Here is a 24714-nt window from a genome sequence, read left to right as displayed (position 1 = left end):
ACTGCCATTTGTAGATCCAGCCTTTGCTGTTGCTCTTCTACCCCACCCGTCAAAGGCCCTGTACATGTGATTAGTGGACTGAGTGACAGAGGTAGTTCAGCATATTTTATCCTTGTCCATTGTTTGAGGAAATCTTCCACACAAACAAGCCTCAGTAGGGCTGTGTAAAGCAGTGAAGCCTTAACTGTAATGCAAGTTTGATTGAATTGAGCTCTTAGTCTAATGAAAGCAACTTGCAGGTGATTGGATTGTTTATAGACACAGCAAAGATAAATATAATCCCTCTCGGCTCATTGGCTCGTTCCCTCTCACCTCTGCAGGGAAGGACTGTCCATTGAGCAGGTGCTCCGAGCCCTGGCCGTCCTCGCTACCGAAGTGCAGGCGGATCTCCTCCAGCCGGTGACTGTAACCCAGAGGCCCACCGGAGATGTTCACCAGGTGAGCCTTGTCTGGCCGCAGCGACACGTGGCGCCCTGTGTTGTACATGGTGCCTCCCATCTGCACAGAGAGGAGTCAAGTGAGGTGTGGTGTATGTGTGGTAAAAGAGAAGGGGGGAGTAAGTTTCTCACCCGAGAGACCTCTACAGAAGAGGAAATGGAGATAACTCATGTTAATACACTGAACTAAAATATAAAATCACAACATGCACAATTTCTAAGATTTTACCGAGTTACAGTGGCCATCAAAGGTCAGCATTTGCCTACTGAAGTCTGTTACAACGCCGAACTGCAGTCAGGTGAAGACCCTGGTGAGGATGACGAACATGCAGATGAGCTTCCCTGAGACGGTCTCTGCACATTTTAGAGAGGTATTTTATTTTCCCCAGCACAAGGTGCACCTGTTTAATGATCATGCTGTTTGATCAGCTTCTTGATATGCCACACCTGTCAGGTGGATGGATTATCTTGGCAAAGGATAAATGCTCAGTAACAGGGATGTAAACAAAATTATTTTATTTCAATTGCACTTTTCCATTACTGCAATGTAAAATCACAATATTCCTCAGGCTCATAATCACAGAATAATTCTTTGGGATTGGCTATAGGCCTGCAGTAAATTAGGTTTTTAAAAGGTGGATTAAAATAAAAAATGAGAAAATCATCTTCCAAATCTCATCTCATTAAGGAAGCAGGTGAAATTAATAATAAACTGAGAAACCAACTCTCACGTTGTTTGAAGTGACACATCGAAATGCCCAACAGGTAAAGGAAGACCTTCAAAGCTTTCTTCCATTCTTTCATATAAAACTAGGATAACATTAAGACTTATAATGAAATGAGAGGGAGGTAAGGAGAAAAAGTGACGGGAGGGAGTTCAGTGTTATGCCTGTGTAGATCGTGATGGAGTCATTCATCATAGGGTGATCCACTTCGTTACAGTGCCTTGCGAAATTATTCGGCCCCCTTGAACTTTGCGACCTTTTGCCACATTTCAGGCTTCAAACATAAAGATATAAAACTATTGTTTTGTGAAGAATCAACAACAAGTGGGACACAATCATGAAGTGGAACGACATTTATTGGATATTTCGAACTGAATTTTTCAGTTTTTGATTTGTTAAAAAAGTTTGAAATATCCAATAAATGTCGTTCCACTTCATGATTGTGTCCCACTTGTTGTTGATTCTTCACAAAAAAATACAGTTTTATATCTTTACGTTTGAAGACTGAAATGTGGCAAAAGGTCGCAAAGTTCAAGGGGGCCAAATAATTTCGCAAGGCCCTGTAATTTATTCAGAGACAAAAAAATACAGAAAAATATATACATGGATATACATGGTTAAATGAAGTAGGAAAAGCAATATATTTCACTTGACGTGTTTTTAATAGCCCTTTAAACAGGGACCCTTTCTATTCCCTCTTAGTGCATAATGCATGTAATCAAATGAGCAAAATGGTGAGAGCTGAACATTAATTCAATTCCTCAACAGTGTTATGTATTAGACCAAATCTTCCACTGACACCTATTCTAATTACTAGGCAAAATAAGCACTCAGCAGGTACTGAGCTGGCACAGAGCTGGCACTGGGGCCAATACTTTGTGCATGAGAAGACGGCAATATGGGTTCGGAGTTGTAGGTTCTGTTTTGGGGATGATATAATCTCTACTGGCTAGTAAGCAAACAAATGTGATGAGGCCCTTTGGGATGTGATAATGTAGCTGGCTTGCTTTGTCATAATAATATCCACCTACTGTTAACAAAACAGCCTTCAAAAATCCTTCTGATAACAGTGGTGCATTCAAATCTGATAGACAAAGATATAATAAGAACATTTAGAGTACCCACTTAACAGTGCATTTAAGGTACAGAATGAGTACGTGTGTCCACATTTTCAACTGGTACTATATATATATATATATAACAATAGTTGCAGACAGATTTTAGGTCATATTACATTTTTTCACAGGGTTTTGATTTTCTTTTTATAGGACCAGATGTTTAAAGTTGTTCAGTTCCTGTATTCATCTTGTGCAGCGACGACTATACTCTAAATCAGTGCTTTTATACTGGCCAGGTATGGTCACTCAATCAAACCAAATCAAATCTCTTAACATAACTTCAATTTATTAAGAGTAGCATGGACAATCAATTGGATATTCTATCACAAAGTGTCTTTCAAATGCTCTCCATTCTGTGCGGTCTCATTGACACCACAGACTGACTAGGCCTACCTAACAGGTAGAAATACTGCAGTTGAACCTCAATTCCATTCAAATTCACAATGATCATTGATTATGACAACGCACAATGCCCTAGCTACATTGAATGCAATATATTTGGATGTAAAGTCATGCTAGAGGAGGAGCTGACACAACACTCCTGTTGAGGGATTTAGCGATTTTGCTGTCCGCTTTAAGCATTCCCAAACAGAGCATAAAAGCTGCTTACCATGACCAAAAATCCCCCACGCTTCATTGAGTTAAAAAGGCTTGGGACTAATTGCTGTTCTGCTTCAGTGAATTGAGTCCAAATATTGAGGGCTTACATTTTTGGGGACATTTGATTATAATTTGAAATTTGTTTTGTATCAGGTTAGGTTAAACTTTTCCCCTCTGCTGTACAGTGGACTGTCCCTCAGGCTTGAGAGATGGGTTCTACAGTGCCTTCAGAAAGTATTCACACCCCTTGACTTTCCAAATCTTGTGTTACTAAGTGGGATCCAAATGGATTTAATTGTCCTTTTCTTTGTCAATGATCAACACAAAATACTCTGTCAAAGTAGAAGAAAAATTCTAACATTTGTAAAAAAAGAAATCCCAGTGTCTTGTGGAAAGCAGAATGAACCAGGTTTTCCTCTAGCATTTTGCCTGTGCTTAGCTCCAGCAGCCATCACCATGCTTCAACATATGGAGAACGCTACTCAGTAATGCGTTGTATTGGATTTACCCCAAACATATCACTTTGTATTCAGGACAAAAAACTGCTTTGCAGTACTACTTTAGTGCCTTGTTGCAAACAGGATGCATGTTTTGGAATATTTTTATTCTGTACAGGCTTCCTTCTTTTCACTCTGTCAATTAGGTTAGTATTGTGGATTAACTACAATGTTGTGGTTCCATCCTTAGTTCTCTCTTATCACAGCCATTAAACTCTTTAACTGTTTTAAAGTCACCATTGGCCTCATGGTGAAATCCCTGAGCAGTTTCCTTCCTCTCCTGCAACGGAGTTAGGAAGGACGCTTGCATCTTTGTAGAGAGTGGGTATATTGATACACCACCCAAAGTGTAATTAATAACTTCAGCATGCTCAAAGGGATATTCAATGCCTGCTTTTTAAAGAATTGTACCCATTTACCAATAGGTGCCCTTCTTTCCGAGGCTTTGGAAAAACTCCCTGATCTTTGTGGTTGAATCTGTGTTTGAAATTTACTGCTCGACTGAGGGACCTTAGAGATAATTGTATGTGTGGGGTATAGAGATGAAGTAGCCATTCAAATATAAAGTTAAACACTTATTTCCGATAAAGCGAGTCCATGCAACTTATTATGTGACTTGTTAAGCCAATTTTTACTCATGACCTTATTTAGGCTAGCCAATACAGGGGTTGAATACTCACTGACTTATTGAAGAAGAATCAACAACAAGTGGGACACAATCATGACTTATTGACTTAATTTTTTATTAATTTGAAAAAAATGTCTAAAAACATAATTCCACTCTGACAATATGGGGTATTGTGTGTAGGCCAGTGACAAAAAACATCTAAAATGTAAACAATTTTTAATTCAGGCTGTAACAGAACAAAATGTGGAAATAGTCAAGGGGCGTGAATACTTTCTGAAGGCACTGTACGTGTCATACCTCACTTTTATGCAGAACGCAAGACTCTCCCATTATTATATCAATGAAAAGTACATTTCAGTGACTGCCCTCAAAACAGTGAGAACGGGAGGTAGTTTTGGATTTCCACCATGTTTTGAGAAGAGAAGTTAGATTAGTTTTGATTAGATTATTAAATCCCCCATCAGTTTTCTCTCGGTTCCCTGGAGGCCCTCTACTGTCTGCCTGAAAAATACACATTTTACATTTACATCATTTAGCAGATGCTCTTATCCAGAGCAAAATACAGGAGCAATTAGCGGTAAGTGCCTTGCTCAAGGGCACAGCACAGATGATTCACCTAGTCAGCTCGTGGATTCTAACCAGTGACATTTTGGTTACTGGCCCAACACTCTTAACCGCTAGGCTACCTGCCACCCTCGAACTGTGGCCTTTACACTCTGAAGTGAGCTCCTCTCTGTGGGGGAACTCATTCTATGCAACGAGGCACGTCTACTGGCTCTGTTTCAAAGTTGGGATTTTACTTCACACACACTCAGCATGAGATCCACAATAGTAGTATAATGGAGAGAATTTTGTCTCGGGCTAAACACGAGCAGCAGAGAGAATCTCCAGTGAACACACGTTGACAGAAACACTGCCTGTTCCTGGCAGTTCAATGCAGTTGGGTGGTAAAGCAACAGAAGGCATGTTATTTGTTCCGCCAACACAGTAAGGTTACAATATGCAAAATAGAAATTCTCACAAAATCGTGCACGAGAAGCGCATCCGTAGCTCTCTCTTTGGCTGGTTAATTAACCATCATTTTGCAACTTGAAAGACAAAATATGCTAAAACATCTCCGCCAATAAAGTGTGTTTTCTAAATTCCCTTTTCATGGTGTCTGTTTGAATGTTGTGTGGACCTCAGACAACCCCTAAACATCTTTGTTAAAGAGACTCTCAGTACTTTTGTATACTGTTTAGCCAGTAGTTCTGAAAGTAGCACTCATGAGCCAAAAGAGGACTCCGGAAATGGTGTACTGCAGATACGTGCACCACGTCCTTGCTCTTGCTCTAGCTCTGCTGTGTGGCATCAAGTGCATAGCTAGCTGTCACTCATATGGCGAAGGGTTGAAGCTCATTGGTTGAACTCAAATTGCTTAGGGGGCAAATGTAGGGAAAAATGGTGCAGCACAGCTCCCAGAAAAACAGTTACTTTCAACTATGGATTTTGTGGCTAATTAAGGTAAGACGGTAATTCTGCTCATAGATTGTGCATTTATGAACTACATATTGACACATCCAAACCCCAAAAATTATTTGTACTATGTGGTGCATTTTCTGTCCCCAGGAAATATAATTTCTTATTTAGTTTAAAATGTGAATTCCAAATACTTGAAATATAAGGTCAGGTATCCTTTACCTTAAAAACACAAACATTTGGATGTTGAAAGGAAATGCCATTTGAACACTTTTTTTCCCCTTATGTCCCACTGTTCAGCATCCTGCATCTGTCCTATGTCCCACTGTTCAGCATCCTGCATCTGTCCTATGTCCCACTGTTCAGCATCCTGCATCTGTCCTATGTCCCACTGTTCAGCATCCTGCATCTGTCCTATGTCCCACTGTTCAGCATCTTTCATCTGTCCTATGTCCCACTGTTCAGCATCCTTCATCTGTCCTATGTCCCACTGTTCAGCATCCTTCATCTGTCCTATGTCCCACTGTTCAGCATCCTTCATCTGTCCTATGTCCCACTGTTCAGCATCCTGCATCTGTCCTATGTCCCACTGTTCAGCATCCTGCATCTGTCCTATGTCCCACTGTTCAGCATCCTGCATCTGTCCTATGTCCCACTGTTCAGCATCTTTCATCTGTCCTATGTCCCACTGTTCAGCATCCTGCATCTGTCCTATGTCCCACTGTTCAGCATCCTGCATCTGTCCTATGTCCCACTGTTCAGCATCTTTCATCTGTCCTATGTCCCACTGTTCAGCATCTTTCATCTGTCCTATGTCCCACTGTTCAGCATCCTTCATCTGTCCTATGTCCCACTGTTCAGCATCCTTCATCTGTCCTATGTCCCACTGTTCAGCATCTTTCATCTGTCCTATGTCCCACTGTTCAGCATCCTGCATCTGTCCTATGTCCCACTGTTCAGCATCCTGCATCTGTCCTATGTCCCACTGTTCAGCATCCTGCATCTGTCCTATGTCCCACTGTTCAGCATCCTGCATCTGTCCTATGTCCCACTGTTCAGCATCTTTCATCTGTCCTATGTCCCACTGTTCAGCATCCTGCATCTGTCCTATGTCCCACTGTTCAGCATCCTGCATCTGTCCTATGTCCCACTGTTCAGCATCTTTCATCTGTCCTATGTCCCACTGTTCAGCATCCTGCATCTGTCCTATGTCCCACTGTTCAGCATCTTTCATCTGTCCTATGTCCCACTGTTCAGCATCCTGCATCTGTCCTATGTCCCACTGTTCAGCATCTTTCATCTGTCCTATGTCCCACTGTTCAGCATCCTGCATCTGTCCTATGTCCCACTGTTCAGCATCCTGCATCTGTCCTATGTCCCACTGTTCAGCATCCTGCATCTGTCCTATGTCCCACTGTTCATCATCCTGCATCTGTCCTATGTCCCACTGTGCATCTGTCCTATGTCCCGCTGTTCAGCATCTTTCATCTGTCCTATGTCCCACTGTTCAGCATCCTGCATCTGTCCTATGTCCCACTGTTCAGCATCCTGCATCTGTCCTATGTCCCACTGTTCAGCATCTTTCATCTGTCCTATGTCCCACTGTTCAGCATCCTGCATCTGTCCTATGTCCCACTGTTCATCATCCTGCATCTGTCCTATGTCCCACTGTGCATCATCCTGCATCTGTCCTATGTCCCACTGTTCAGCATCTTTCATCTGTCCTATGTCCCACTGTTCAGCATCCTGCATCTGTCCTATGTCCCACTGTTCAGCATCTTTCATCTGTCCTATGTCCCACTGTTCAGCATCCTGCATCTGTCCTATGTCCCACTGTTCAGCAGTGGAATGAAACTTGCCCTGCTCCTATTCTTACTGAACAGTGAGACCCTTAATCTCTTTATGCTAACTCAATCTTGCTCACTCACAGAGCTATGGCTAATTTAGGCTCCAAATTTCCACCCTGTTAGGTTCCACCCTGGTAGGATTACGCACCTAACAGGTTGGAAAATGCACATAAAAAAAGTGACCAATATGTTTTTCTGAAAGTCATTCTGGTAGAATACAAAAATTATGAGATCCAAAAAGGCACCGCAATGTAGGAATGAGTCACCAAAGTTCCGGAGCATGTCTTTAAGTGGTGACACTCCATGTGAAGTCTGTCAGAATGATGAATCCTCCTGTTATTTGACCCAACACTCACCTCACCCACCTTACTTCTCATTTAGTCTCTGTCACTCCTAAGCCACTTTGTACTCCCTCCCTTCCTTGAGGATTCAAGAATTGAAGTCCTTCAACATTCGAAAGGTTCGAAAGGAACTATGGTAACTTTTTAAAATCTTATCTCAAACTTGTCACTTGGTAATAGCAGGCTGTTTTCTGGATAAACAAAACAATAAGGATACTCTAGCCCTGGATTACATTACATTACATGAAATAGGTCATACTGTATAATTGCACTAATATTTTCAAAGGACCGACATTTCCCGACTGACAGTTTTCCTCATGGGTGCTTTGCCAAATGCCAACTTGTTGCCTACTAAATGTTTTCTATGCGCAACTGTTTGTGCTTTACTAGGGTAAGTTAATGAGAAACTACGTCTTCATGAGTGAATTTGGTGACAGTGTGTGTGAGTGAGTATGGCTTTGTGGACATCATGGGAGCAAGTGAGATAGGAAATGACTAATGTCCTGCTATTGACTGTCGCAGCATCCAAATTATTACTAAATGTCAACACGTTGAAGTCAATTCAAAGATGCTGTGAACAGAACCATTTATCAAGCAAAGGATTATCACCACAGTTTCATGTTGTCGTTTTTCATGACAAAGATTGCCACACTAAATCACTTCTTAGGATGAATTGTCTGTATCAAGTATCGAAAATGCAAATTGCTATTCAGTCGCTGCCTGAGCATACAAGTTGAAAATATTTCCCTAACATTCAAGTGAAGTGAACAAATACACTTCTGTTAAAGTGCAGTTTTTGGAGAGCAGCAACTGCATCTTATCGTTCGATCTTTGACCACAACAAGTCTATTTCACACTTTCTCCAACAGTTAAATGCCTTTACAAAACAGGTTCCTCAGAATCTCAGCATCCCCTCCACCTGAGCATCTGTCTCCACCTGACGTTTTCTGTGGTAAAGTGAGACTCCACCACAAGGTCTAACATCCCAAGTGCTTAATAACAAGATGGAAATTCATTTACACAACCACCTTTTTCAAGCAACCACCTTTCATCAAGCTGTAGATCAAAGCTCAATGTTAATCAGGAATAACACTTATTCTATTTGTGTGCGAGTTGAGTTTGTTTGTGTGTGGTGCCGTATGTGTGTGTTAATGGCACATGACAATATTTAAAACTAAAATAGTGTATACATCTCAATAAATAGCTGCAGGAAAAGAGGCAATTAACTGGGAGAGTAAACATGTCCATCTGTTGATGGACAAATATCTGGGAGTATCGAGTAGACGAGCTGTGGTGAATGTAAAAACATCCTGGCTAACTTAATTTATCCCCTCTCCCACAGTCCTCCCACAGACACACGCCAGCACAGATGGCCCAGCTCTCTGCGCTCTCGCTCAGCAGATGCACACTAGCATTAATCATAAAACAAGACTTACAAAGACTATTTAACCCTCTCTTACATGGACTGTTCTTTACCAATCCTCCCTGGCTCCTTGTGGTATTTTTCTGATTCTAACAAAATGAGAGTACTATTCATGGGAACCAAATGCTGGGGGAGGTGGACTCTCTTAATCAAAGTGTTTTGTCCTCTGAAAAATGGTCACCACATACCTTACAGTAAGTCCATTTTCATTCTCACACAACCCCGCTAAGAACAAAAAGATACATCAATAAAATGTAATTGCATCAAATAGGCTCGGTAATAGTTAAATTGTCACCATTTGAACTACAGTACTGAGTGTAATTCTGTTGTCATTCTCATTTGACATGATTAGTGATTTCCCCTATTCCCTAGTGGACTTTATGCCCTGTGGTGAACGATGGTCATGCCCCCTTGTCCCCAGCTTGCAGCTTGAGCTTGGGGCATCCTGCCAACACCCTTTGATAATGTTAGTGAAATCCTACAATAAATACTATCTGCTATATGGGTCATTTGATGGGATCGGGATGGGAGAGATTCAGAAGGAAACTGTGAAAGCAGAGCATGATGTACAACTAAAGGAGAGCCATGGGGCCAGATAGCGGGGGTGTTGCTAGTGACATTTAGAAAATTCACCCAGTCAGTGTAGTCGAAAGAATTCTGAGAGAAGATGTTTTAATTTGATGTTACTTCATACTATAAATCTAGAAGCATTTATTCTGTAAACATAATTTTTCCCACCTACACCTTGTTTTGATGATGGCTGAGCATACTAGTCCTCATTACCCATTGTAAATGTAATATGAACACACACAACTGGAATCCAATAATAGCATTCAGACGATCAACGTCTCCTGAAGTTTAAGTCCTGATGCCCTTCAGATCTACAAGCTCAAGAGTCATCTGGGAGTTTAAGATCAAGTATTCCACAATCTCCTTACCTTGCTGCGTCCGCCTGTGTTGAGACGTAGAGGGGTGAGGAAGGGGTCAAAGATCATGCGACTGGTCTCGACGTTGACCGGCGACTGCCTCTTTCCCATGGCACACAGGTTCCAGGCGGAATTCACTAGTCCCCAGAAGGATGGTACTGTGGACAACAAGCACAGTTCAATGTCCTTTATCATGTCTAATATCATGTTGATGTGTGAGATGAGTAAGTTCTTAAAACAGCACTTGGACTATCAACACTTTGACAGGAACCACTGAGGAGGAAACACTGAGTAAGGAAATGAATTAAAGATATCCCTTTAATTAAAGTCCTTGCCTTACTGTAACCAAAACAGCAGCAGTTAGAGTATGGAGTATGCCATCAGTACAACATTCCATATTATGATTGTACAGTACTAGGAAGAGCTATTTTGAGAGAAGGGCACGTGAGTAATGCCAAAGTTGATTATGTATGTATGTATGTATGTATGTATGTAATGTATGTATGTATGTATGTATGTATGTATGTATGTATGTATGTATGTATGTATGTATGTATGTATGTATGTATGTATGTATGTATGTATGTATGTAGATCCTACTAGATTTAGATAGAATCCCTCTATATCAGAATCAGTTTAAATGCTTCCAGAATCTGATTTAAGATCAGCTGAAATAATCTTAGTTATCCGTCCCTCGCTACTTGCACATGACAGAAGGGACTGGGGAGAACCCTCCTCTCCTCTTAGTATGGGTCAGAGCCTGGCAGTGGCACAGGAGCAGGGCAGCTGTGACAGATGTGGCAGGCCTCAAGAGTGCCATCACTACCCCATTCTGACACGTGTGACATCATCCAGCCGTGATTACATCACGTGGGTCAGCTTGAATGGAGTGGGCCGCCCAGCTGTGAAGCAGATGAGGGTTCAGGACTATTACGTTCTCTCCCTTAGCATAGGGATTAGAGGCTGATACTCATCTGAACTGTCGGACGGAGACTCCTGGGACAACCAGTACTTTTTCATAATAATTTATGGGTAAGGGGCATGCCTTCATGTGCAAAGCCCAATGGTGGTTAAGGACTATCAGATCAGTGCCACAACCCCTTATAGATGTTTCTACAAAAAGAGGAAATCATGACTAGGAGTCAATTTCAGAATTAAGAATCAGCTAATGAATCAATCTGCTAGTGATTCTGCTAAGTAGGGAACTCTCAAAATAATCTGAATAAAGATTCAACTAGCTAATAAGCAATGGATTAGCCACCCTAAGATGATCAGTGACCTATATTACATGCTGATCTTGGCCAAACTACTCTTAATGCATAATAATGAAATGCAGTAGATGAGGATCTGGAATGATGTTGGAATTTCTGAATGTCAACAAAGCTCATGTTGCATATCTTCCTGCTTTCTGAGCCACCACATTGTTTACCAGTTGTAGCTTCATGTGTAGTGGGTTCAATATAGTGTTTATCAAAAAAACACAATGTTTAGTCAAATTCACACAAAATGAAGCCTAGGCAATTTTAACTAAACTACCATTGTTTTAACGAACTGATCCAGGGAAAAACTAACACGGTTGTTGATAGTTTCGAAGGCAGTAATTATTGGCAACAATTATTACTTTTGCCAAAAAAACGAGGTAATGTGACATACAGTATGTAAACGCCTTTGTGTCCTGAAACAGTGATGTAACTGTGTTGTAATCCCACTCAGTGGCATTTGGTGAGCACAACAGTCGCAAGCAAGAGAGGATAAGTGAGAACCATACTCAAAGGGAAAAAAAGATAGCATTACACTCAACTCATGGCAATAAAACTGTTGTTTTAACTTTTGAACCACTTTAATTGATTGTTGATTTGGTGGAGCAAGAGTGATAAAAACATCTAAATAAATGATGAGGCATTCATTGTTAAGGATGCTTCATAAGGCAGATTCAAACAAACGTTATTGTTTTGGCAGCGAAAGGTGCTTAGAGGTGCACCTGGACATTACTGAGGCTGAGCAGGAAAGACAAAAATTTCCATTAGAAAACTCAGCGAGAAAAGTTTAAGTATGTCTAAATCCTCACATGTGAACTCTCACCCCCTTTACCCATGCTGCATAGTGATCATGATCTCTATTCCAGTACAGGTATATTATTGGATCAGGTAGCAGGTGCATGCAGCAGGTGAAATGCAGTACGTCCCAGCCAAGAGCTGAAAACCAGACCCTACAGTACAACTACCTCTAGGGAGACTTCACAACACGTGTTGGGATATGCAGCTAATTGAAGCCTAGAGGTTTTTTCCAGAGCAAAATAGTCAGGATATAAACATAACGTTACAGAGAACAAACTAAAATGAGCACATAAATGTCAATGGGTCTGGAGAGACCACTAGTACTGAGGACTGGCCAATTCACAGCAATCACAATTCACAAAATTCACTCTGATTTTATATCAAAATGACCAGGGAAATCCTCCCCTCAGATCGTAGGGATTACATTTCCAATTTTCGAAGCAGCATAAACAAAGAAGACAAAATTGGGACAGGTTTCTGTCTATTGAACCTGCTGAACTGTGCAGAGACACTCCCGACTCCAGTGTAATGCTTTCCTAAGGTCCTGTGGATATAATTAAAGTGGAGGAATAGCTGATGATCCATCATGCAGTTTAACATAAGAGAGCAGATGTCTTGGGATGTGAGAGAACTACAGATGGAACTACAATTAGTTCAAATAACTGTGTTGCAACTGCAAAATTGTTTGCCAAATACTAGGACACAGTAGATCTTTTCACACTCAGACAACCGACTCATGAAAACTATAGGCTCTGGAGTGAGAAAATCAAATCAAAGTTTGTCACGTGCGCCAAATACAACAGGTGTAAACCTTAGTGAAATGCTTACTTACAGGCTCTAACCAATGGTGCCAAAAAAAGGTGTGTGTGTGTGTGTAGGTAGGTAAGTAAAGAAATAAAACAACAGTAGAAAGACATTTGAAAAAAGAGTAGCAAGGCTATATACAAACACCTGTTAGTCAGGCTTATTGAGGTAGTACAGTGCCTTGCCCCCTTGAACTTTGCGACCTTTTGCCACATTTCAGGCTTCAAACATAAAGATATAAAACTGTATTGTTTTGTGAAGAATCAACAACAAGTGGGACACAATCATGAAGTGGAACGACATTGATTGGATATTTCAAACTTTTTTAACAAATCAAAAACTGAAAAATTGGGTGTGCAAAATTATTCAGCTCCCTTAAGTTAATACTTTGTAGCGCCACCTTTTGCTGCGATTACAGCTGTAAGTCGCTTGGGGTATGTCTCTATCAGTTTTGCACATCGAGAGACTGACATTTTTTCCCATTCCTCCTTGCAAAACAGCTCGAGCTCAGTGAGGTTGGATGGAGAGCATTTGTGAACAGCAGTTTTCAGTTCTTTCCACAGATTCTCGATTGGATTCAGGTCTGGACTTTGACTTGGCCATTCTAACACCTGGATATGTTTATTTTTGAACCATTCCATTGTAGATTTTGCTTTATGTTTTGGATCATTTTCTTGTTGGAAGACAAATCTCCGTCCCAGTCTCAGGTCTTTTGCAGACTCCATCAGGTTCTCTTCCAGAATGGTCCTGTATTTGGCTCCATCCATCTTCCCGTCAATTGTAACCATCTTCCCTGTCCCTGCTGAAGAAAAGCAGGCCCAAACCATGATGCTGCCACCACCATGTTTGACAGTGGGGATGGTGTGTTCAGGGTGATGAGCTGTGTTGCTTTTACGCCAAACATAACGTTTTGCATTATTGCCAAAAAGTTACATTTTGGTTTCATCTGACCAGAGCACATTCTTCCACATGTTTGGTGTGTCTCCCAGGTGGCTTGTGGCAAACTTTAAAACAACCCTTTTTATGGATATCTTTAAGAAATGGCTTTCTTTTTGCCACTCTTCCAGATTTGTGCAATATACGACCGATTGTTGTCCTATGGACAGAGTCTCCCACCTCAGCTGTAGATCTCTGCAGTTCATCCAGAGTGATCATGGGCCTCTTGGCTGCATCTCTGATCAGTCTTCTCCTTGTATGAGCTGAAAGTTTAGAGGGACGGCCAGGTCTTGGTAGATTTGCAGTGGTCTGATACTCCTTCCATTTCAATATTATCGCTTGCACAGTGCTCCTTGGGATGTTTAAAGCTTGGGAAATATTTTTGTATCCAAATCCGGCTTTAAACTTCTTCACAACAGTATCTCGGACCTGCCTGGTGTGTTCCTTGTTCTTCATGATGCTCTCTGCGCTTTTAACGGACCTCGAGACTATCACAGTGCAGGTGCATTTATACGGAGACTTGATTACACACAAGGGGATTGTATTTATCATCATTAGTAATTTAGGTCAACATTGGATCATTCAGAGATCCTCACTGAACTTCTGGAGAGAGTTTGCTGCACTGAAAGTAAAGGGGCTGAATCATTTTGCACGCCTAATTTTTCAGTTTTTGATTTGTTAAAAAAGTTTGAAATATCCAATAAATGTCGTTCCACTTCATGATTGTGTCCCACTTGTTGTTGATTCTTCACAAAAAAAATACAGTTTTATATCTTTATGTTTGAAGCCTGAAATGTGGCAAAAGGTCGCAAAGTTCAAGGGGGCCGAATACTTTCGCAAGGCACTATATGTACATGAATGTATAGTTAAAATGACTAAGCATATAAGATAAACAGAGAGTAGCAGAGTGTAAAAGAGGGGTTGAGGGGGAAGGCGCACAATGCAAATAGTCTGGGTAACCATTGGTTACCTGTTCAGGATTCTTATGGCTTGGGGGTAAAAACAGTTGAGAAGCCTTTTTGTCCTAGACTTGGCACTCCGGTACCGCTTGCCATGCGATAGTATAGAGAACAGTCTATGACTGGAGTGGCTGGGGTCTTTGACAATTTTTAGGGCCTTCCTTGGACACCGCCTGGTGTAGAGGTCCTGGATGGCAGGTAGCTTTGCCCCAGTGATGTACTAGGCCGTACGCACTACCCTCTGAAGTGCCTTGCGGTCGGAGGGCGAGCAATTTCCGTACCAGGCAGTGATGCAACTGGTCAGGATGCTCTCGATGTTGCAGCTGTAGAACCTTTTGAGGATCTGCCAAATCTTTTTAGTTTCCTGAGGGGGAATAGACTTTGTCGTGCTCTCTTCACGACTGTCTTGGTGTCTTTGGACCAATCTAGTTTGTTGTTGATGTGGACACCAAGGAATTTGAAGCTCTCAACCTGCTCCACTACAGCCCCGTCAATGAGAATGGGGACGTGCTCGGTGCTCCTTTTCCTGTAGTCCACAATCATCTACTTAGTCTTGGTTACATTGAGGGATAGGTTGTTATTCCGGCACCACCCGGCCAGGTCTCTGACCTCCTCCCTATAGGCTGTCTAGTCATTGTCGGTGATCAGGCCTACCACTGTTGTGTCGTCAGCAAACTTAATGATGGTGTTGGAGTCGTGCCTGGCCATGCTGTCGTGGGTGAACAGGGAGTACAGGAGGGGACTGAGCACGCACCCCTGGGGAGCTCCAGTGTTGAGGATCAGCGTGGCAGATGTGTTGCTACCTACCCTCACCACCTGGGGGCAGCCTGTCAGGAAGTTCAGGATCCAGTTGCAGAGGGATCCAGTCCCAGGATCCTTAGCTTGGTGATGAGCTTTGAGGGTACTTTGGTGTTGAACGCTGAGCTGTAATCAATGAACAGCATTCTCACATAGGTGTTCCTTTTGTCCAGGTGGGAAAGGGCAGTGTGGAGTGCAATAGAGATTGCGTCCTCTGTGGATCTGTTTGGGCGATATGCAAATTGGAGTGGGTCTAGGGTTTCTGGGATAATGGTGTTGATGTGAGCCATTACCAGCCTCCATTACCAGCTATTAATCAGAGTAATGATGAAGGTGGAATTGTTCTTCAATAAACAGTGCTTAAAAGGGTGCTGTAAGCCAAGGGATAATTCCATGGAGCAATTTATTTAAAAGCAGCCGGCCGCCACCGGGAGGTCCGTGGGGCGATGCACAATTTGCCTAGCGTCATCCGGGTTAGGGAGGGTTTGGCCGGTAGGGATATTCTTGTCTCATCGTGTACTAGCGACTCCTGTGGCGGGCCGGTCGCAGTGCATGCTAACCAAGTCGCCAGGTGCACGGTGTTTCCTCTGACACATTGGTGCGGCTGGCTTCCGGGTTGGATGGTGCTGTGTTAAGAAGCGGTGCGGCTTGGTTGGGTTGTGTTTCGGAGGACGCATGGCTTTCGACCTTCGTCTCTCCCGAGCCCGTACGGGAGTTGTAGCGATGAGACAAGATAGTAATTACTAACAATTGGATACCACGATTTAGATGGGTTTCCATCACATTTTCAACTCTAGCGATGGAATGTAAAGGTTAAATGTAAACCTGGTTACTGACAAGCTTCTGGTTTGACAGGATAATATTCCTAGGTCTAGACCTTATCATCATAGAGGATTTAACACCATCTACTGTAGGAGGTTATTTTGCTCAGCCCTCAAACAAATCAAATCTTACTTTGACACGGCAAGGAGGAATAAGCCACTGCTTTTCTGACCTTTCTTTTGAGCATCTTCCTTTATCACAGCTGTAAATTACTTGGCTGGCTCGCCTACAAATGATTTGGTTGTTAACGGTCTTAAATGCCAGCCATAATCTAGCACTTTCACACAATGTTTTAGCTTTGAGGACAATGTTGTAGCTACTTGCTCCAATACCAAACCTATCCGCTCATCCTCCAGGCCACCATACCTGCAGGTAGAAATACAGCAGCAATATGCTTGAACATATGTATGTTCATCACATTAGTCGGTGGGTGGGAAAAGGAGGAAGAGCTTAACATTATTATAGCTCTGAGTGAGAGTGAATAATGTAAAGTGTCCTGTGAATATGGCCTGTTAATACCAATAGTATTAAATACCACCAAGATTTTTGAGAGCATAGGAATCATAATTCTATTCTAGCCTCTTCCCATTCCATTTAAATTCCCCCAGAACTCTTTGCGTGGGAGGGATTCTGTTTCTTCCTTCCGCACGTCTTTTTTGCCCCTCAGTCTTTGCAAGGGCATCTGTGTATATGAGAGAGAGAGAGAGAGAGAGAGAGAGAGAGAGAGAGAGAGAGAGAGAGAGAGAGAGAGAGAGAGAGAGAGAGAGAGAGAGAGAGAGAGAGAGAAGTAGAGAGAGAGAGAGAGCTGGCTGTGATCACTAACTTGGTGACCTACTTTCCAAGACTGCAGCACATACAAATAATAATACAGAGTTATGCTCCTGTAAGAATATACAGAAGGAAGGTGATACCTTTGTTTCTGACAAAAGTTTCAGTTGAATTGAAATCTGTATCAAAAAGTTAATGGGCTAAGGCATAACTGCACTCTTCTTGAGCCCGTTTAGATCAATTCGGTTTCCTTTCTATTTCAAAAAGTTAAGTCTTAAATTAGATGGCTCCAAATGTACATTCTAGCTGTAGAGTTTCCCCGTTTTCATCAAAAAGGGCTTGAGGCGAATGAATGTACAATAGCAAAAACATCCCACCAACTTGGCTTCCACCCATATGACACACAGCACATACACAGAGTCACTGTCACTTGCTGTGTGTGGATGTCTCCTCTCCTGTGTAAAGGTCTCTGTGGTGATAGACAGGAAGCTTCCCTGCACCTAGGCTGAGAGGCTGAAGGGGCTCTCCTCGTGAGTCCACACATACACTAGCAGCAGACATAAAGTTAAAGGTCAGGGAGCATCCCACAACCTTCTACAAAAGACTTCCAAAGGCCTCTGTGTCACCTGCTGTGCTTATCTGTCACAGCTAATAAATAGGCCTTTCTCCTAAGGTAATCCAATGACAGGGTTAAACATGGACCAGTTGAGAACAGCGCTGGCCCTCGAGGCAGCAGTTTCTGCTGGTGTCACATATCCTTATAGGAGCCCATTGGCTCATCCAAATTTGCACCATTCCTTGAGGCCCACATTGACAATTGGGGTGGGATGATAGCAGTATCGTGATACTCGTTAGTATCATGGCAAAGGAAACAAAACAAAGCGGATTTGACTTCTTTAGGAAAACAGCGCTAATGTTGGAAACAAACATCATTATGTTGTCATCCACAGCAGAACCGGCGCCAGGATAAAGTGAGTAAGGGGGCAGTGGAAATCGGCGAGGGGGATACATTTTGGGGTGTTCTTGCACTGGAATTATATGTAATTCTGCTTATCACGCTTTACCAAAATAAACATAAAGTTCAAATGCAGAGACTCCGAGATCAGTGAGTGCTTTTGAAGTGACAGGTTGGCGCGAAGTCTGTAATCTATCTCCGCTACGCCGTGTCAGTGTAAAATAGGGTCCTTCTAGCAGTCACAAGGACACATATTCAGCAGGAGGAGGCAGTTAGAGATGCAAATTAGTTGGATTTATTTTACACAGCACTGGGGTTTCAAAGATGACGGCGATATTTATATTGATATTTAAACGAGCACTGGGTACATGATACACATTGACCAACATGGTATGTCCATTTGGTGAATGTAGATTAACAGAGCAAATAAAGGACCATCATAGCAGTTGCCCCAAGCCAGATGAACACTTTTCCCAAGCTCTAAACACCATCCAATAATCTTTTGGCAATGCAGGGGTACAAACTTCCCCACGTGGGCCTTTTTTTCTAGCAGGTAAGAGAGAATTCTCTCCTGAACAATGCACAGTGGATACTGGGGTTGTCTCCAGACTCCCCAGCTGTGACAACTTCCGTGCCACTCCCAGGAAATTTTTTGCAGTGCAGTCCTTTTCTCTCCAAGCCCAAGGAAAGGGACAAGAGTACACCCTACCACCCTCTCCAGGGAGAGAGCTAAGTCATCATCAATTCAGTGTCAGTCAATGTCGGGATGAAAACCTCACTCATAGGAAGAGCAGAGGAGCAGGAAGGAGACAATTGGGCCGCCAACACTTAAAACGGGTAAACTTGACCCCGCCCTTATAAATCTAAATCAAATATTACATGCCGAGGTGTACAACGTTATTCACTTAGCATACCACAGAAATGAGACACATTTTTTCCCGCTTTTTATGGAAACTCAAAGGAGTCATACCTAACTGCCCCAGTGGCTTTCCATAGCCCCCCTACACACACAGTGGCTTTCCATAGCCCCCCTACACACACAGTGGCGCACCCTGTCCATTGTGCTGACAGCGAAGATAGTTTTATTTTTAAAAATAGCTCAATCTGACAGGGGCTAGGCCCCCTTTAGCCCCCTCGTGGAGCCAGGTACGATTCAGAGTCACATGTATTTATTTCCCAAGATATAGCACAAACTATTTTACATAGAGCAGGTTTTCAAAGGACCACAGAGTTTGGTCTGCTTCATTTTCATTTTTGCTATGGAAAAAACATTGTCATACTGGTATCACCCTGACCCTATTGACAATAGTGTAAGTCTTGGCAATTGATTCCTGCAAACAGGAAGTCACCTTTCTGTGTATGATATAATAATTATGTCAAATGTACCTTTTAACGAACAACAGCCTTATGTTGTATTACTGAAATTTTACCAGACTGCACTTGACTCCATAGTTATATTGGTCATTCGATCCTTCCTCCTTGAAAAGGTCTGAGACCTCGATTTTATTCATTGTGCTGCCATTCTTCTTCTGTATACTTGTATGTCTGTGCTCCCCTTGATTATGGAATGAAGAAGCACAGGGAGGGAGGAAGATGGAGAGAGGGCTGTGATAAAAATTTCATAAGACCTGCAGTCAGAACAGTAGTGAACCTGAAGCTCCTGCTGCAGAGACAGAGAGCGGAGGAAGAAGCCAGCAACATGTCAATAACACTGCCCAAGAGCAAGAACGTTAGTAACAAGCGAACCCTCCTGGTTAACAAGAAATGTTCCCTTCCCAAAACAGAGAGGAATGTTTGGTCTGGCTTTCTGTTACAAAACAACCCACTGGACAAAAACTGGTTGAATCAACATTGTTTCCATGTCAGTTCAACAAAAATAATGAAATATGATGACATTGAATCAATGTGGAAAACTGATAGGACCATCTCTGAATAGTGGGCCATGGGACACCAAGGCTTTGAGTTCATGTGATGTCAGTGTTTGTTCAACATCGAAAATAATTACCTGGAACAAAGCTCCCTTGGATTGCATCTTTGTACGCCCACCAACCATCATGAATCTTTGGTGAAATTAGCTGTGCTGCAGTAGGAAAAAAACAAAACCACAGAAACTATCATGTCGCTGAAAATGATCATCAACTCACTTGTTAGAACACTATTAACTTTCACTTCTTCTTAAGTTTAATATTACCTTTAAAGAGACAATGAGAGAGATTAGAGATAAAAACTGAATTGAGGCCCTGGCTTTTGTGGTCAGCCTGACCACATTAAAGAGACGTAGGGTTTGGAACGTTCAAGTGGATACCTCCATTTAATAGGATATGTTACGTTACAAATAATAATGGTCTGGTTACTTAAGACAGAAATGAAAAGTAGGGAGGTTGGTCCATAACCAAGGGAAGTAGGGTGCACAAGCATTTCGCTACACTCACAATAACATCTACTAACCATGTGTATGTGACCAATAAAATGTGATTTGATTTCGATTAGGGGTGCTGAGGGTACGGAGGTACCCTCTGAAAAATCTGAAAAAAAGTATAAAAATAAAGCAACCAAAGGTTGTGTGTTCGAGTTGGGTCGGGGACAACTGTAGCATTTAAGCTAACACTTTCCCTAACTTCAACCTAATTCTAACCTGCAACGTACATTCTCCTAACCTTTGTCCTTACCACAAATGCTAACAAAAGTACAAGCAGCCTGGAATGAGAGCAAGATGTATAGTACTTCCTTTTTATAACCAGGTAAGTCAGTTAAGAACAAATTCTTATGAACTGCAGTGTTCAGGGGAAGAATGACAGATTTTTACCTTGTCAGCTCAGGGATTTGATCCAGCACCCTTTCGGTGACTGGCCCACCACTTTAACCACTAGGCTACTGCCACCCTATACGTCATCCAAGATGCATTATACATTTCATCATCCAATTCGTATGATATTGTTCGGCAGGGTAAGACGTGATACTACACGTCCTCCAATTCATATGATATTGTACGACAGCTATTCCATTCATAACATATCATACTTAATGGAGGGGAACAAATTTAGATCCCAAATCCTATGAATTGCCCTAAGGCCAAGTTGTTGTGGTACAGGTGGTAGATCACCTGCCTCTGCACCACACAGGATCTGGGGAGCGTGCCCCCTGTCAGTTGTCCTCGCTCTTACTCTCTTGCTACATTGGTGGCAGGCAGCAATGGGATCATTCCGGAGGTTTCTAGGGCCCTGGTTTGCAGACGGTGCTCTGTGCGAATGGACAAGTCTCGAAGGGAGAGAATACTGAAACACTGTTTATGTGAGTGGTTCTACTGCCTCTATCACAGGCCCAGGGTTTTGTGGTACATCACTTGCCCTCTGCACTTCTGGATCTTGGGGTCAAGCCCCACAGTCAGCTGTTCTTCACACTAAACATCATGTCAGCGGTCATGATGGTAAGAACATAATATACAATTTATTGCTGTCTGGCAGATGTAAATAAGAACAGAAATTAGATGGAACTTTTCAAGTATGTTTATTGACAAATGAGTCTCTGTCATAGCTTATTTTGGGAAAGAGGCCTCCTAGGATGATGTAAGATGTGGGTAATAATGATATCCATGCAACATGTAAAGAGCAACGCCTAATGTTGAATCTAATCTCAGCATTACAAATTTTACAGGCGCAGAGAGATTTTGTAAAACGTTCTCTCATTTGTACCAAATTGGGGGCGGGACAAAAAAAAATCTATAATCCTAAACACAAATAGCGTATTATATAATATTGTGACTAAGATTCACGAGAATGGCTAGATAATCAACGATTACAGTAATTGTGTTGCCAACTCACGCGCAAGTGGAGCAAAGATTTGCTTTATTGACCTTTAAAGACTCGTCATGCTTAAACCTACATTGAAACAATTATTGGTAGACAGCTGCAACACCCGTGCCCTACATTGCACGGTTTACAGTTGCAACCGTATCATCAACAGAAGACTATTCTGTATTTCCTTATCCAAATACATTTAAGTGTTACAATATTCTGTGCTTTGTTCAAGCCCTGAAGTTCATCACTTCATCTCATTAATTACATTTAATAACCGCAGGCTTCAAGGCTTACCTGATGTACAGATGAAATATGCTTGAAAAATCAAAAATATTTCCCAAACGATATGCATTCTTCATTCATTCCAAGTTAATTTTGCAAAAGCTTAAATATATTAATTGTAAAGTTTGAGTTCTTAACGATGACAAACTTTGATGAGGCATTTTCCCCAATCCGTCAACGATCCAAGGTGTCACTTTCAGAGTGGGGCGCGCTCTGCCAAAATGGTATGCCAAAAGAACGCGCGTCAAAAACCACTACCGCTCAAAACACGTTGTAATATGAGCAATAAAATAAAAACATCTATAATTACGACACGATGCCGTCGTTCGCTTCGCCATTTAATGTGTTTGAAGACCGAGTACGAACTAAAGCTACATGACTGGCTATCTTTGAGTGGACTCAACTTGTCACTGCGTGCCGCAGACCATCACCATGGGCAGACTGATCTCGTGGACTAGACGTAGCATAGTAAACGTAAGTACGGGACACTCAAATTAGTACAATACTTTATGTTTGGTATGCTTATATAAGATAGTAGGTTACTTAAGGCAAAAACGAAAGGAAAGTGGTTGGTCGTGGTGGTTGAGTGACATAACGCAAAAGTCTAGCAACTCAAAGGTTACATGGTCAAATCTTATCACAGACAGCTTTTGCATTTGAACTAATTAGCAACTACTTACTTATTTTTAGGTACTTTGCAACTACTCATTAGCGGTGCATGGGTAATATTACTGAGGAAGCCAAGGCAGTACAAAAGCCATATTACGTGAAAATTGCATTGTTTGCTTTATAAGCTATTCGTTCATACGCCACCATGATATACAATAAGGCAGTGACAAGAAAAAGACAACAGTCACACAGTGGCGGAAATAATTTCAAATACACATATGTTAGTTTCGTCACAAAACCGGAGAGCAACATCTGTCCAGTGAAGTCCACAGAGAAAATATAGCATGTAACAAGCAGTTATGTGACCTGCAGCATGGTCAAGCGTGTTAATGTTTTCAACAGTTTACTAAACAACTACTGATTTAGAACCACAGAGTTACACCAAGCACCATTTCAATTTAAACATTGTCAAATCGACAAGGCTATATACAGTGAGGCAAAAAAGTATTTAGTCAGCTACCAATTGTGCAAGTTCTCCCACTTAAAAATATGAGAGAGTCCTGTAATTTTCATCATAGGTCGACTTCAACTATGTCAGATAAAATGAGAAAAGAATCACATTGTATGATTTTTAATGAATTTATTTGCAAATTATGGTGGAAAATAAGTATTTGTTCACCTACAAACAAGCAAGATTTCTGGCTCTCACAGACCTGTAACTTCTTCTTTAAGAGGCTCCTCTGTCCTCCACTCGTGCCCTGTATTAATGGCACCTGTTTGAACTTGTTATCAGTATAAAAGACACATGTCCACAACCTCAAACAGTCACACTCCAAACTCATACAAATTGTCATTTGTAACATATCATACAACATGGATGATGGACATCCACAAATGAATACATACCATACGAAAGGAAACATATCATACTAAATGTAGTGTCTCGGATTTCCGTATAAAATAATACGAAATACTCTGAGACCATGTTGCCATGAGACAGTGACATGCCAGCAAGGTGTGAAAAAAGAATGATGATCAGTCAATAGATAAGCTACTCTGAATCTGTATTCTTTACTTTTATTAATTCATGTAGTAATGCATCTTAACAGGAAGGGCATGTAGCCTACGTTTTGGCAGTTTGTAATGTATTGCCAAATGGCCATATTTATGAGGCTACAAGTTTTAATTTGTGTGATTAAATCTGTGCTTATGATACCCACAAATCATGACAGGCCTACACAATACAACAATATAACTTAATCCCTACCTAACTACCTAGCCCATAATATTTGGAAAAATGTAGATACATGTAGATACATTTCATAATTTCCCACATAGCTAGAAAATAAATTCAATGCAAATGAATGGATAATGTGAACACTTAGAGACATCTGGTGGTTGTACTTAGCTAGTTGATCTCCAGGAAAAATGTTTGCTGATATACAAACATGGAGGTATTCCACCCATTGTAGACTATACTGTACATAGTCCCACTGTAACACCTATAGGGCTTGGATATAATTGAGTTGAGAAAACAATTATTGTTGGTACCCTATAATTGGTAGTCAGCTTTCCACTGGATCAGGTGTTGGACTAAGGGTTAGGCCTATACTGTATGACAGACTGGAGTTTGGGGCCACTGTTAACTATGGGTTCCTATGAGAACTCATGTTGCTCATGTTGCCACTAATGTCAATACTAATATTCTAACTGCAGGCTAGTAATTCAATAGCCATTTCATTGTTACATATGAAATTCACTTATTTTCTTGCCTGCGCTTGATAGCCTTCTCAATCTCCCTGAGGATTTTCCCCTTATTGTTTCTCATGTTTGCAGATGCCTTTTCTAGAAGGTGTTACATCTTCCCTACAGTGTAAGACAGTACAAATGTGGTGTACTCAACCATCTCCTTTTTTATTTCCTCCTC

At 41.7% G+C, this 24714-nt stretch overlaps 1 protein-coding gene across 1 annotated transcript in view; it reads right to left on the bottom strand.

Moving 5' to 3' along the window:
* The window catches only part of LOC118384562 (carbonic anhydrase-related protein 10-like), a 31153-nt gene extending 8626 nt beyond the window's left edge, over positions 1 to 22527 (bottom strand). The window contains exons 1-4 of the mRNA XM_035771185.2: positions 22191 to 22527; positions 20105 to 20179; positions 10013 to 10158; positions 313 to 498 (exon numbers count right to left, since the gene is read on the bottom strand). Coding sequence (XP_035627078.2) covers positions 313 to 498; positions 10013 to 10158; positions 20105 to 20179; positions 22191 to 22248 — 465 coding nt within the window. The 5' untranslated portion in view covers positions 22249 to 22527. The remainder of the gene's footprint in view (positions 1 to 312; positions 499 to 10012; positions 10159 to 20104; positions 20180 to 22190) is intronic.
* Positions 22528 to 24714: the final 2187 nt, after the last annotated feature.

The sequence above is a fragment of the Oncorhynchus keta genome, chromosome 5, assembly GCF_023373465.1.
Source record: "Oncorhynchus keta strain PuntledgeMale-10-30-2019 chromosome 5, Oket_V2, whole genome shotgun sequence".
In the NCBI taxonomy this organism is placed as follows: domain Eukaryota; kingdom Metazoa; phylum Chordata; class Actinopteri; order Salmoniformes; family Salmonidae; genus Oncorhynchus; species Oncorhynchus keta.
The sequence above is the reverse complement of the archived record's forward strand: the minus strand, read 5'-3'. Positions and strand labels throughout refer to the sequence as shown.